Source organism: Pagrus major, chromosome 15 (genome assembly GCF_040436345.1).
Source record: "Pagrus major chromosome 15, Pma_NU_1.0".
Taxonomy (NCBI): Eukaryota; Metazoa; Chordata; class Actinopteri; order Spariformes; family Sparidae; genus Pagrus; species Pagrus major.
Genome location: NC_133229.1, coordinates 11,281,411 through 11,295,884, shown reverse-complemented (window position 1 = coordinate 11,295,884; position 14,474 = coordinate 11,281,411). Strand labels below are relative to the sequence as shown.

The 14,474-nt window shown below is 42.4% G+C and overlaps 1 protein-coding gene across 1 annotated transcript; it reads right to left on the bottom strand.

Annotated features, from left to right (window-relative positions):
- Positions 1-10,511: 10,511 nt before the first annotated feature.
- On the bottom strand, positions 10,512-13,902 carry tbxtb (T-box transcription factor Tb). Its single transcript, XM_073482317.1, has 8 exons — positions 13,697-13,902; positions 13,328-13,592; positions 13,044-13,178; positions 12,283-12,344; positions 12,138-12,199; positions 11,882-12,041; positions 11,452-11,580; positions 10,512-10,773 (listed from the first exon to the last, which is right to left on the bottom strand). The coding sequence occupies exons 1-8, from the start codon at positions 13,900-13,902 to the stop codon at positions 10,512-10,514; spliced, it is 1,281 nt and encodes a 426-aa protein (XP_073338418.1).
- Positions 13,903-14,474: the final 572 nt, after the last annotated feature.

Sequence of the window (14,474 nt, the reverse complement as noted above, 5' to 3'; positions counted from 1 at the left end):
CTTGGATAAGCAAAATATTATACATGACTTTCTACTTCCTTCAGGAATCACTTCATGGTGATCAGATCAACATTTGCTTTGACAACGTGATGTAAAATGTGTTGTGGGATGTGAAAATCTTGAGTGGGAGGGGTTCTGTGGGTGTGTACCCCCTAAGTAGTCACAGATGCCAGCACAGTCGGAGAAGGAAGCGCCCGTCTCTCCTTCCGCGTTAGCCAAGGGAAACTCTGGTTTGGGCGTGGGCCCAAAAAGATGTGGAGCCAAAGACTGTGATACAAACAGGTCACATCTTCAGTACAAACACACAAACGTGCAGTCCGGAGGAAGCCATAATGTTTACGGTAAGTCCTGCACTGCGTCTTTGAGTTTATATTGCGGTGTTCAAGGGTCAGGTTACTAAATGTTTACCTCCGGTGGCAGATATGTAGATATAAGTGATTTTATTCGTTCAAGTTTTGAGATATCTTTTCATGATATTTTGTTTGTAGTGCTCATTACAAAAATTACAATCCAAAAAGGCAAAATCTCTTCTCATAAGGGTCATCCTCCCAGTTCATGTCATGGATTTTCATCAAAATCATGTTGAAACTTCTATTATGTGTATTGTGTGCACTGTATGTGTGAGGAATTAAGATTAATATTTTGTCAAGACAAAGAGAACAGGATGACATCATCAAGTATGCAACAAATCAGGCTATTTCGAGATGAAACTTGCAAATTTCCAGAGCCTAATGAAAAACTGGCTCAGTTGGTATCACACAGATAGAAAACCTTGATGTCGACACAGTACAAATATCTACATATGGAGTAAAACCACGGAACGTAACATAAAAGATCAAGGAGTAATTAAAAAATCACCTTTGATGAGTTTTTTTTATATATATGCAATGAATGTCAACACTTTCGCAAACAAAAGTTTCAAGGAAATTAAAATAATCCTTCTTGGGGAAAAAAAACTTGGGTTAAAAAGACCCAAAATGTGGATTTTTCTGAAGCTATATTTAGCAAGATCTGTGGCACTAAGTTTTTTATGCAGGACCAAATAACTTGTAGATGTGACAGAACTACATTCATCCTACACAGAAACAACATTTGGTTGAAAGAAAGTGAAAACTAGTGGAGATATGAATTTTTGAAAATGACAGATTCTTCATTCTGGTAAAAAAAAAAGAAAAAAAAAGAGCTGACTTCCTGTTATGAATTTGATTACTGTAACCGTACAGCAACAACTATTTAAATGAAAACATGTTGCCAAGTTTCCTTAGTGTCTCTTGGATGTTGGGGACAAATTTCAACCCAATCCACTGAAAAAAAAGCGCTTGGTGATGTTTACAACACACATACAAAGAATCACAAACATGCTTACATTTAGCTCTGAGAGTATTTGGAGTCTGGCTATAGGATTATACATGATCCCATGAATTTAATAGAAGTTTCAACTTGAATTTCTTTGACAAAATCCATGACATGAACTGGGAAAAGTTCTGGATTTTGAGTGAGTTGGCATGGAGTGACCCATATGTTAATGGGTTTTCAACTTGAATAATGTGATGCAAAGGAAACACCACACTAGTCCTCATGTAAGCCGTTTCCATTGCTACAGCACTATTCATGCACGCAGGCAAGATTCTCTGCTTGAAGGTGATGCTGTTCTTGGCCTTGAACTTCCAACTCCTGTCATGTGTTTGCCAGCATAATAGCAGCCGCGCTTCCGATCGAGGTATTTCAAAAGCTGCCTCTTGAAAATGAGGAACGCTTGAATTTCAAGCAAAAAAGATGAGCTGACCCGTAGTTTTCAAACCACAGGCGCTCTGAGGAAAGTAAAGCATAACGCTCCAAAGAAAAGGACTGATTTTGGTTTATACTGGCCTGTTTACCATTCAGTGATCACGCCACAGCTTGCCCACATTTATATTTTATACTAAATCACTTTGAGCATCCCTGGTCTGGATTAGGACTTCCACATTATTACTGTCACATTACTGTTCAGGCTGCCACTGGGCTCGAGTTTTCCCAGAAAAATGAAGGTCGAATTATGGCACAATGGAAGTATGTCTGCCATCGCACAACCAAAACAAAAAGAAGCATTGTTTTCGGTGCTATCCTCAGCTAATGATGGAACAACTGGGGGAAACTTGGAAACTCTACACTGCAGAAGAAAAAGAATCCAGTTAACGGAGGAGGCAAAGAAGAAGAATAGGGAGAGTGATGGAAACCGAGGTAAAACAAGAGTGAACAACGGGCATTCACTCAATGGAGAGCACCGGTGTTGTGTCTAAGTCTGTTCCCCCATTAATATGTGTTCTCCCACCGAGACTTGTGAGGGTTCAATGCTGGCAAAGCCTGCCTGCTTATCAATACAACCCAGTGTTTTACTTTGACCTTTTCCTCGCACTGAGACCGGGGATGCTACGTCAAATTAGGATTCGTATGGTTGCTTTTTGAACAGTGGCGAGGCTGCTAGCAGTAGCCATGCTGCTAACGCTTGTAAAGCAGCGCCAACCGTAATACCACAGGAAAACACTAGGAACATGTAAGGTTGAAAAGTTGTCTATTTCTGTTTTAATGAGAGCATATCAATCAAGGGGCCAATCAGAGGCGCGGCCAGAGGGGAGGCCAGGGGTGGCACAATTTTCTCAGAAATTGATCGGTCTTGGTGTGCAGTCCTCATAGCTCACCTGTGCAAGCAGCTTCTTACAAACCATCCTTACGTTTAGCGACCTCTAGTGGTCATAGTAGTGTTATATGTATGAGCAAAGGAGGAAGTCAGGTGACGTACTATAAAAAGAAAAAAGTCAAATTATGGAAGTGGCTTAGGTGGTTAACAAATGGGTTACGGCCTGGGCCACAGTTTTCTGTCCGAGCCCGACCAAGTTTGAGAGGGTAGCGCTCGACAGGCGTCCTCTTATTTACGTCCGCACCTGACTCGAGCACGATGCAGTTAATCCTTGCCTTTCATTACCATGATTACAAACATGTACAGTGTAGATGACGGTGAAAAGGCATCGTTCTACGCACAGACATAGACATAAAATAACACTATATTTTCTCTAAAAGAAGAAGAAGTTATTTGATATGACCAAACATGGAGATCATTCTTACATCTCGGCCGGCAGGTTCTGGTATCCATGCTCTACTGTTCGTATGTCGTATAAATCAAAAGTGTAAGTTGTTTTGGGAATCTTTGGCAAACGACCTGTTCAGTCTCTTTGGTATGACAATGTGTTGTGGATATCTGAACATGCCTAAAGCTCTGGAGCCCTTTTATAAAGTTAATATTTATTGTTGTAAAGTCAGTCAAACAACCACAGAGACACAGAATAACCCCTCTGAATTCACACAGTGCATATCTATGAATCAACCCCACCTTACAACTGGCAATCTAGGTAAACCACCATTCTACTTTATATGTGTATATTCTAGTTTCTGAATCAACCGGCCCTTCTTTTCCTGACTGATGACAGCCACACTACAACCTAAGCTGCCCCTGTAGCTCTGATGCCAAAGCTTACATTTCCTCGACTTCCTTCTGCAGCTGAAAATAAAAGTCTGCTCTGCAACTAATGTCACACAAATGTGACTCCGCTGGGAACTGAAGAGAGATTATAAAAAGTAATCCGCAGCAACAAAGAAGACTGTTTACTAGGGATCAAAAATACTTATATGAGTGGAGAGTTGATTGCATGTCAGCCACATGTCACTGTACAGGTTGTATAGACTGTGCATCCTGAAGGCATCACCAAGTTTTGGTGCCTCTGGACTTTGCAACAAACCAGTGGTTCAGAGCTCTGTGTTCATCAAACCTGCGGTCTGGCAACAGTTCAACTCTCACACCGTCATTTCTGACCATGTCTCCTACCTTGGTCGCTGCATCCTGCACGCGGGGATTCCTCAAAGTCCTGGTCGTCAGGACTTTTCCGTTTCTTCGACATTTGCTGCTCCCTGCTCGAGTGATGGATCTACCCACCGCTGAGTCGATATCTGCTGATAACGTGAGACACCTTCAACCAGCGGGGTACACAACACATACAACAGTCTGCGGGAGGCGAGAGGAGGAGAAATACGAATAAATCTCAGTCCCATTCATTCAGATCTCTTCTCTGGTTGTCCTCTTCCCGGCGTGCTGTGTGCGCAAAGTTACCATGTGCTGGCCAGCCGAGCATCTGGAGACGCGGCGAGGCATGGAGCCGGTCTCCTCCTGATTCCCGCCGTAATCGGACAAGATGCTGATGTTTCCTCCGCGGACGCTCCGGAGCTTACTCCTCCTGACAGATGAGAAATATTTACAGCTGAAGTGATTTGTCGATCACGTGCGTGGCGGATTATGCTTGAACGCCGCTCGGATGGATATTACGCACTCGAGGCAACTTGTTGATCTTCATCATAAAAGTGGTTTTCGTCAGTCCGGATGCCTTTTTGTTTCTTTTTGTAAAGTCAATTCATACTTTGAACGTTGTGTGTGGTGTTTTACTGGAACGGTACCCGGCGACGTCAGACTACAAGTCTAATCAGGCACGGATGACGCACAGCCGACACAACGGGAACTCTTGGCTATCTTGAAGAGTATAGACCAATGTAAACGGAGATTGTCTGGACGTGGTCGAGCGCACCAAAGCGTGCGTCCCTTTGGCGACATGTGAGCTGCACACTAAGTTGCGGGTAGAAAATGCTCTGTGAAGGAGGAGGAGAGGATTCCTGGAGACACAGTCGTACAGAAGTGGTGTCGGGGGGGCGCGCAGCAGCTGTAGTACAATACCTTCTCTTTTACAACCCCGCCAGTCCAGCGACGAGGAGAAAACACTCTGTTTGTCCGTGACACTTCTTGCGCAAAACCGCCAAATCCAAGTGCCGGAGTGACACAGAACGAACAAACACGCATTGTGTAGTGAGGACCAGTCTTTGCTTTCACTTCAGGACCCACAGAGCAACTTGAGAATAAGCTGTGAATAAATGCAGCAGAGAGGGAGAGTAGCGGTGTGGCTGCGCGCACTACAGAGGAGGCAATGACGCCACCGGTCTGGCTTTTTACAAATTGCTTGATGGTAGTTTTCCCCTCCGGTCGGCTCGGCTCTGAATGCCAGAGAATTAGAAGAAAAAAAAAAGAGTCAGCTCTCTGCTTTCAGAAGTCACTCACTTCTGCTTTCACACATTCAGTCTCCTCTCAGGAGGGTCACAGATGGGTTCCTGACACCAGTTGAGCAAGGGCACCCCCCCTCCTCCTCACCTTCCTCACCTCCTCCTCCTCCCCCTCCTCTTTTCATTCTCTCATATGCTGATTTATTTATGAACACTCCCGGGTCAGGGGATCATATTCCATTTACTACATCTGGTTTAGATTTCCAGTGCAGCACCTATACTGTGTCTTGGATGTCAGAGCGAATACCTTTTTTTTTTTTTTTTTTTTTTTTTTGTGCGTCTGTGCGCACATCCGCGGCGGGTTTTCTTGCAAAGAGCTACGCTTGCATTCGTGCCAGTGACGCTGGTATTTCGTGGTATTTTCTGAAAGCAAACACGCCTTTCTCTCTCTCTCTCTCTCTCTCTCTCTCTCTCTCTCTCTCTCTCTCTCCCTCCCTCTCTCTTTCTCTCCCCCCCTCCCCTCCCTCATTCACTGCAGCTACTGACGTCAAGACATGCTTGCGTCAATGCTCCCTGCTTTGACAGAGAGCTTTTTTTTTCACTGGGATCATAATGGGATTATTAGGCTTAGAGAAATACCCTGCCTTCGTGGCTTTTTAGATTTTTTTTTTAATGTTTTTTTTTTATAGATGTCCCATTATCTTTTCTTTCTTTAAATATTATTACATTTAACAAGAAAAGGAAACAGGACATATAATTGGCTCATCATAAGGACTGAATGAGTGTGTATCCTTCCACAATATGATGATGATGCTTTTTCCCTCCAATTTTTCCATACATAGTTTATAACAGCAATGGCCATTAAGATCCTACATGCATCCATTCTTGAGTGCTTATTGACCTGAATTTGCACAAAACTGTGTTTACTTAACACTAACACTCATTTTTAATATCTTTATATATATTAAACATATATTAAGCGTACAGGCAGAGGCTGGGCTGACATGACAGTGAGACCTCAGGGTAGCAGCAGTCACTTGTGTATTTGATTTAGCGGATTAGATGTCTGTTCCTTCCTGTCAGTCTGCGGTTTCTGCTTGTACAAGTGGGAGGATGTCATGATGTCCTCATGCACTGACCTTGATCTTCGGGGCTGAATGGGCTCTTGTGCCTGCCTCACCTCACATAACGCCTTTCTATACACTTTCTCAGCTCAACTGCTCCGCGTTTTCTGTCAGTCTGTGTCTTCACAGTGAAATACACTCTGCACATTCACACACACTCATGGGTCATTTTAAAAAGGGACAAAAGGTCATAATTTCACATTAAAATATCCTCTTAGAATCTGGCAAGAAATGACAAAAAGCATACCTTTCTTGCCTCGAAACATTAAACATACTTAGGACTTTGTTCCGTAACATTTTAAAGGCCAGTGGTTGTTCTGTGTTCTATTGAAACATCTGGCAGGACTTGGGGACAGGATTGTTGCCTTTAACTCAAGGTCAAGCCTTTGAGCTAACATGTAGGTCATTTTGCAGTTTACTACTGAAGATTCATCTACAGCCAACTCTTGTTTAGTATTAAGACATCAGGAAGGTCTGATGAAATACATACACTGATTTAAAGGTGCAATATGTAGTTTTGGGGAAGATATTTTAATCAATTCATCTACTGATTTTTTATGTCTAAACAAACTGAATAAACAAACTGACCTTAAAGGGCAACAACTTTGTTTATATGTGGCGGACCCTGCCACCTTTCTAGGTTCAATGATGGGACCTTATTTTCCTCTGAGAACAGCTTGTTTATTCGGTTATGGAAAAAATCCATATATTGGAGTTTGTATCATGACCTCATTAATATTCACTCCCATTTTTGAAACCAGCATCAACCAACCAGCTTCTGCCCCCCTTGCTTCAACCACACCCACCTTCGAAACCTGTGAAGTTTCATAACTGTAACTTATACAGTTGTGATGCTATTACGCTGACAATTAACACCTGGCAAAATACTCAAAACTGCTTTTCTGTTAGTTCCCACTACAATGATGACACACACACACAAAGTGAAAACTCTAGCCCCTTTCACACTGCCTTTCCAATGTGGGAAACTTGTGCTGGTATTCCGCCTTGCCATCTGTGTGGAAGTTACAGAGACATAATGGGGGGACTGGTTCCACCAGCGGACGTAGAAACTGAGCCGTAACAGAGGCGAGATGACCTGTGTGTAAGGATCAGCCGGCAGCGGGGGACAGGGGTGTGTTGGTCTGATGGCGTTCACAGTCCCTGCCAACATATATTATAGTTACAGCCCTGAAAATGCCTATGGTACATGAGGAGGATGTTTCTGAGGATACTGAGGAATATTTGTATGTTTTAAGAACCGAGAGAGAAAAGAGTTTAATTGATTCAGAGATGGGAAGCTGGTCTGAGAGGTTCAGAGATTGTCATGCAGCCAAGCAGCGTACAGTACCTGTTTAATTCTGTTTAGTATCTGGTTACATTATGTGCAGTTTATTGGTTGTTAAGCTTAGTATTAGGGCCATGGTCGTGGTTGAAGGTTGATGATTAGATTTAGATTGCAGTGAAGGATGCAGGAACTGTAGATTCAATAAACTCCCCAAAGTGATCTAGTTCTGCTGCGACAGAGGCTCTGTAGAACTTCTGAAGCTTCTCATTTGATAATGCAGATGTGGCTGCCCAGATGTGCAGCAAACCCCCAATTTACAGATACAGTAGCAGGATGAAGACAAGATCGTACCATTTTGATTTAGAATACGTTGTTGGTCACAATTATTATAAGTTGCTATAGTTTTTAGTTTTTAGTAAATAATCTAAAAATTCTGTTGTGAATCCATTTTACTGAGCTAACCTTGGATTGTTGTCAAAGCGTCAGCTCAGTAACTTAGGTCAAACAGGAAAACAGACTGTGATATGCTCAAAGGTCAATTTCATGTCATGCCAGTACGAACAAGACTTAATACATTTTTCTCACCTTATTAACAAAATGCATGTCTGGGCTTGTGCTATGACAGGATGGTGCTAAATAGATCGTGCATACTGACTGTGGGGTAAAACTGAGTGCAGCTGTGTAATTTTAATAAATAATACAAAATAGTCTTGTAAATGAAAACACTATTAATCATATTTATCCTTATTAAAATAGAAATGTGACTCAAAGTGATTTGGGCCCACTGAACCACTGGAACAAGCAGATACTAAATGCATAGTGTTATGGGAAAAGTGCTAATGACATGTTACGTGTATATGTTTAAAACACATGGGGAACTCACGCGGTTCAAGTGAGTATGACTTAAGTTGTGTCACCGATGTCCTGAAAGAGAAAACTGCCTTCATGTCAGGGAGGTGTGAATGGAAACAGGGTGAGAGGGTAAAAGTTGAGTGTTGGTCTCTGGGGTTTTTCTCACCCTGATGTCCAAACTCTGTAGTCTATACAGTCCCTGCAGTCAACGCCCTCCCCCCTTCAGATGTACAGGGATGTAATTCCTCACCCATGTGTGCAAAATACTCTCAGTGTTCTTCTCTCACAAAGGGAGCAGGAGGATCGGCTGAGTTAACTCAAACCTTTGATGCATATTTTGAAGGAAAAGTCATTTTAACACCATACAAAACAGTTATAACCTATGTTGAAATGTAGAAATAAAAACACTGAACAGTGTGATGTTTTGGGGGAAATTTGTTCTTTTCAGGTGCTGCTGATAGTGAGGGGCCACGAACAGCTGACTGGATGCTCATTACAAAGAACCAATAAAAAAAACTACCAAACAAGGACAGAAAGACAGGAGTTTGGGGATGATCCTTTAAACCAGTGGCCAAACCAACATCATAGAACCAGCGGCAACAAAGGCTGCCACACGTTGCCATGTTGCCACATGTTGCCTGTGGCTCGGCCAAAAAGCTGCACTTGGACACACTGCAAGGACAACCGCCAACGGCCAACCAGCTCATACATTCTGCGCCTGCGTGAGAGGAAATACCTCTCCACACCACCAGATGGTGCTAGGGAAACTGGAAGACTCCGGACTGTGGATATACCACCCGCATTTTTTGACACCTCTCGCTTATATAGCCACTTTTAATTAAGAATGTAGCTGATAAAAAAGTTGCAAATGGCACTGACGATGAGTAAATGGGTAAAATCATGGATACCACAGCAACAGTCTGAAGGGGTTCCTTTCTTTTTCCGTTTCTCTTCTCTCTCTTGATTTTCTTAACTGAACAGCCAGTCAGAGTGATGTCTCTCAGAGACGGGCTCTGCCGCCAATTCAACATGCTCCAAAATGGCTGCCAACGAGGGCCCATGTAGCGAAAACACAGTAAAAACTGGGGCCACAGACATTCATTAGTGGCCCCAAGATTGATCAATGACCGACCGTTGGCCTGGTGTGTCAGGGCCCTTATATTTTTTGGGGGGTCGGTTTATTATTCAGCGAAACAGATAATTTGCACTTAAAACCTTGAGATTGCTTTAGAAATTATGGAAATTTGATCATTTTTGATCAAATTTGATCATTTAAATTCTACTTTTAACCCAATTTTATCTCCAAAAGAACCAATGTACACTAAAATCCTGTCCCTTATGTTGCCGTGGTCCTCCACTGGACCTGATGTTATGATCTACTTGGGCAGATGATATATTTAAAAATACCAATTGGAGGATAGTCAGTAACTAGATACTGTGTATAAGGATGAAATGCATGGGCCAGAGTAAACCACAACATAAAGAGCAGTGGAGTGTGCAATGAGCAACAGGAAGTAAAGCACATTCAAGAATGTCATGTAGATTGTCTCAAAAACAGCCATTTAAGAGACATCGACATGTTTTTAATGACACAGAAAGTTGTGTAGCATCTGCATAGCAGAGCACTGAAATGACATTTTATTTAATTTTTTAAATAATCTGGAACATAAAATCTCAAACAACATCGTCATGGTACAAAAAGCCTGATTTATCTATTTACATGTTACTCCTCAAGTACTTTCTCATTTACATTATAAACAACATTTAAAACCATTTAACATGTTTCAACTGTACATATTTTTCATACTGCTGTGAATATCGTGGAGTATTGCTTAATATAAGCATGTTAATAATGGATTTTGGTTCACAAAATGAAAATGAAAAAGAAAATACATGTTTCCTGCTATGCCGCACAAAACATATGAAGGAAAAAGTCAGCCAAAAATAACAATAAACATATATATATATATATTTTGTTTTTGAGTTAAAAAAATGTCATTTCTAAGTAATTAACTGAAACCAAAGCACATTTTTAAAGCGTTCAAGAACTCAAAGTCTTGGTTGCTTCTTCTTGGATTGTGAAGATTTAATTTTCGGTTGATTCTCCCTTTAAGTCACAGCAGATTAAACATCCTCCAGGCAACATTTCATGGTCGTCTCTCTCCAAGCTTCCATCAGAGGGACGGAGGTGTCACAGGAGTCCAGGCTGAAGGTAGCCGCCCGTGTGGAGAGGTGTCGTACTCGTGCACCTCTGTGGCTGTGCCGCTGTCGTACATGGGAGAGCCAGAGGATGGCACTGCGACTGAGGGAGACAGGCCGGGGTAGTGGCTGCTGGACCCTCGGAGGAACTGTGAGCTCAGGCTGTTGTTCGTCCCCCCGTTCTGGGACATGGGAGTCAGGGGCGAGTTACTCACAGACCACAGGCTGGTGTACTGACTGTAGGGAGACATGGAGAGAAACAAACTAATTAATGATCTCTTCTCAGGATGTTTTAGAAATTCTACTCATGCCAAAGTTAAAAAATAGTGTCCATTAATCATTTTTTTGACGTGTGTTGAGTCTGAGATATATTTATAAGTTACAGCACATTAGATAACCCTCACCCTGTCAGTCAAATTCCTTATCTGTGTTTACTGTGTGTTTTGTCTCTTTTTTGACAAATGAATTACACTTAAAATACCAGTGAAGGGAGGGAGAGCCTGAAACTTTACACACTTAATGAAGTTTTCTGTTTTATGGCGAGTGGCAACCAGTGTTAAGGTCCATTACCACCACATACCATGACAAAGCGAGAACAGGAAGAAATGAAAATGGTTTAAGAGGTGCTGGATTATTTACCTGATATTATCATGTGTATTTGGAACACAATATCAATATTTCATTTTTAAATATCACATCGTGACACCCCTAAGGTGGACAATTAAAAGAAATACAGTTTTTATTGTAAAGTTGCGGATGATATTGCTTAATTAGAAAGTAAATGGTTAATAAATACTGTGTAGTTCATCTATCAACTTTATCTGGATGCCACAACGTTATTTGTTCCTTTTCTGAGTTGTACTTTTATGTGTTGAGTTGATGCAATAAAACTAAACAAAGAGGAAGTACACAAACCTGGAGTTGCTACCAGAGGTGGAGTTGTGGGCCACTGGCATCATGCTGGTGTGTGTTGGCATCTGTAGACTGGACCAGTTATCGTGGCTCGAGAGCATGGACAGACAGGCTGACGAGTTATCGGAGTAACTGACTACAACACAAACAGAGGCACACGGGTTTAATATATTGGTCAGAAATCAAAGTGTATCACTGCATCTGTTGTTCTCTCAGTATGATTCATTATGACAGTTAAAGGTGTGAATATTCCCTCCATACATTCCTCGTCGGAAGCCCAAACATTTACAGCTCTGTGGCTCCACTCACACAAAAGCCAGAGGAATGCAAAGCATCCCCTGCTCAGCCACGTTTGTTTGAGTTTCTTGTTAATAGCCGGGGAGGAAGTGGTGTAATTCCTGGATGTATGAAGGTAAAAGGTGGAGGAGGACACTCACTGGGCGAGTTGGTCCGATGGGCGTAGGGACTGGTGTAGGGGGCAGAGCGGTGGTTCCTCAGGGTGGAGTAACGCTCACAGCCGTGGGATGGAGAGAGGGAGATGGGACTGCCAAACTGGCTGTGAGGACTGGCAGGAGGAATAAACCAACCACCTACTGGCTCCACAGATGAGAAGAGACAAAATGAAGCCAAGTGAGCAGCACAAAGTGTGACATGAAGTCAGACGAATAAATAAACAAAGTAATACTTACACTGAGAGTAGGTCGACTGCTGGTTTTCATTCACATCTTCTCTTATATCTTTGGTGTCAGTTCTGAAAAAATGAAATGATTGATCATATAATTGAACCCATAAACTTGTATATGTCTTAAAGACATCTATAAAATGTGTTCTTACCTCTCCTTTGCATCTAGGAAGGCCTTGGCAAAAGGGTTGTACTTTATTTTAAGAGCAGTTACCTAAAATCCAAACATAAACAACAAAAATTAGAATTGTGGTTTGCCACTAATACAAATCAGAACAAGTAACCCTTTGTAACAAGTGTACAAATCATATACTAAACTACTGAAAGACTCATTTTGAACTAATGTGGGGTGTATCATGAATTCTTGTTGCTGTGTGATTAGGTCACACTTAATAGAGCATCAGTTACACTATGTTAATTCACAGTTGCTACATTAATTGATGTGTGACCAAACATTAAACTTAATGTCAGACCTGCTCAGCCTCTCTGAAAGCAGAACAGTACATGTACACAAACTACACAGTGCCCCTTCAACTGATGATCTATTAAGTTTGAACTGATCATATAAAGTCTTTGTAACTTCACCATTTGTTGGTGGAGCACAGCAGGGCTTCATGATACCTCCTGCACATAAATCTAATTACCATCAGTCACACATTAGTTAATCATCACTTCAGTATATGATTTGTGCCCGTATCATGAAGCAAATGCTGTGCGTAAATTCCGTGCGTAAATTACGCACACATTTTACGCACAAAGCAGAAAGAATATTGTTCCTTACTCTACTGTTATTTTTTTTTGCAATATTAGTTTTTAAGCTGAGTTTCACACACACACACACACACACACACACACACACACACACACACACACACACACACACACACACACACACACAAAATGTATTGCCCACCTCTTCGTTTTGGTATGCGGTTACTGCAATGAACTGTGTCTCCGGGAAAGCGTGGCTGGTGATCATCCTCCTCGGGCCTCCAACCCGCACAATGTGGATGCGTGGCTCGTACTTGTGTAAGGAATTTAACATTATCTGGAAAAACAACACGAAGATTATGAAGCATTTTCACACGAATTACATTTTGAAATCAAAGCATGGATTTTAGAAAAAACACTGAAAAGACTTGATTTTTTATCTTGAAGACAAAAAATAAACGATAAAGGTAAAATATCGAACCTTACCTGACCTCCTCCGTTGAGTTTATTGGTGAGTTTGACTTTACTAAAGGAGACGGGAGCCTTCATCCAGTGCGCCCCGAAGTTTGGAGAGTCCGGGTGGATGTACACGCAGCTGGGAGTCTGGGGCTCAGGTTTGCCACCAGGGACCCACTCCCCGTTCACATACTTCCACCTGTGGTTGTCCGCAGATACGAAGTCCAGCAGGACAGAATACATGGCGTTCGGGTCCAATCCAGACACGTTCACCTTCAGCACCGGAAACATGCGCCTTGATAAAAGAATGAAAGAAATTAACTGTATTATTATTTATATTTATTCTGATCTATCCATCTATCTATCCAAAGGCTACTGTTATGGTGCATTCAAGCTCACCTGCCATTCTTTGTAACTATCATTTCATTTGTAAGATCCTTAAATTTTTGCCACAGCTCGTTCTCATCCAGGGACACTTTCAGCTCTCTCTCCGTGGGGTCGCCCTTCTCGCTGCCGGCCTGCAGCTCACTCTCCACCGCGCTGAGGAGGTGGTCCACCCGGTACTGACTGGCCTTCCCGGGACACTCTCCGGCGCCTGTGGCCATCCTGTCCAACAGCTCCAGGGCTGAATAGTTGTAATAACAGGGCTAATACAAATGAAATCTGCTCCAGGATGTCTCGTCGTGCCTCCACTCAGACAAGCGGTCATCTGAGGCCGTCACAGACAGCTCTTGAATATATAGTCCGAAGAGGAGCTCCATGTCGGGATGGGTGTTTGGAGCAGACATGGTTGGCTCATCTCCTCTTTGATGTTTGCGGGCTTGACACCGATTGGCTGGGAGCGGCCATATCACCGAGGCCCACAGGATGGCAGCGTTTTGAATAAAGCACTTACACCTACTTTATTACATCAACCTGTAAATATTGACACTTAGATCAAAGCCACACCTGCAGAATCCTGCAAACCCCTCCAGGCTGACCATGGTTGGTCTTCAGTCCCAGGAGGCATTTTCGCTCCAGATTTAGTTCTGATTTCTTGAACTCGTCATGAGAAATGTTGCCTGATTTTTCAGGTAAAAGCAAAAATACTTTAAATGTTGATACATTGTTCTGTCCGGGACAAATCTGGTAAACCAAGGCCTCTTCCAATAAACCTGAAACCCCTTCAGTCCTAACA

Bases quoted from the DNA above. Each gene is read 5' to 3' on its own strand.
- tbxtb (XM_073482317.1), bottom strand. From the start codon at position 13,902: ATGGCCACAGGCGCCGGAGAGTGTCCCGGGAAGGCCAGTCAGTACCGG. The intron at 12,042-12,137 runs GTAAGTATTACT...CTGTGGAGCCAG, and splicing joins GCAGTCGACCTACTCTCAGT to TAGGTGGTTGGTTTATTCCT. The intron at 11,581-11,881 runs GTGTCCTCCTCC...TGTTGTAGTCAG, and splicing joins CGGACCAACTCGCCCAGTGA to TTACTCCGATAACTCGTCAG.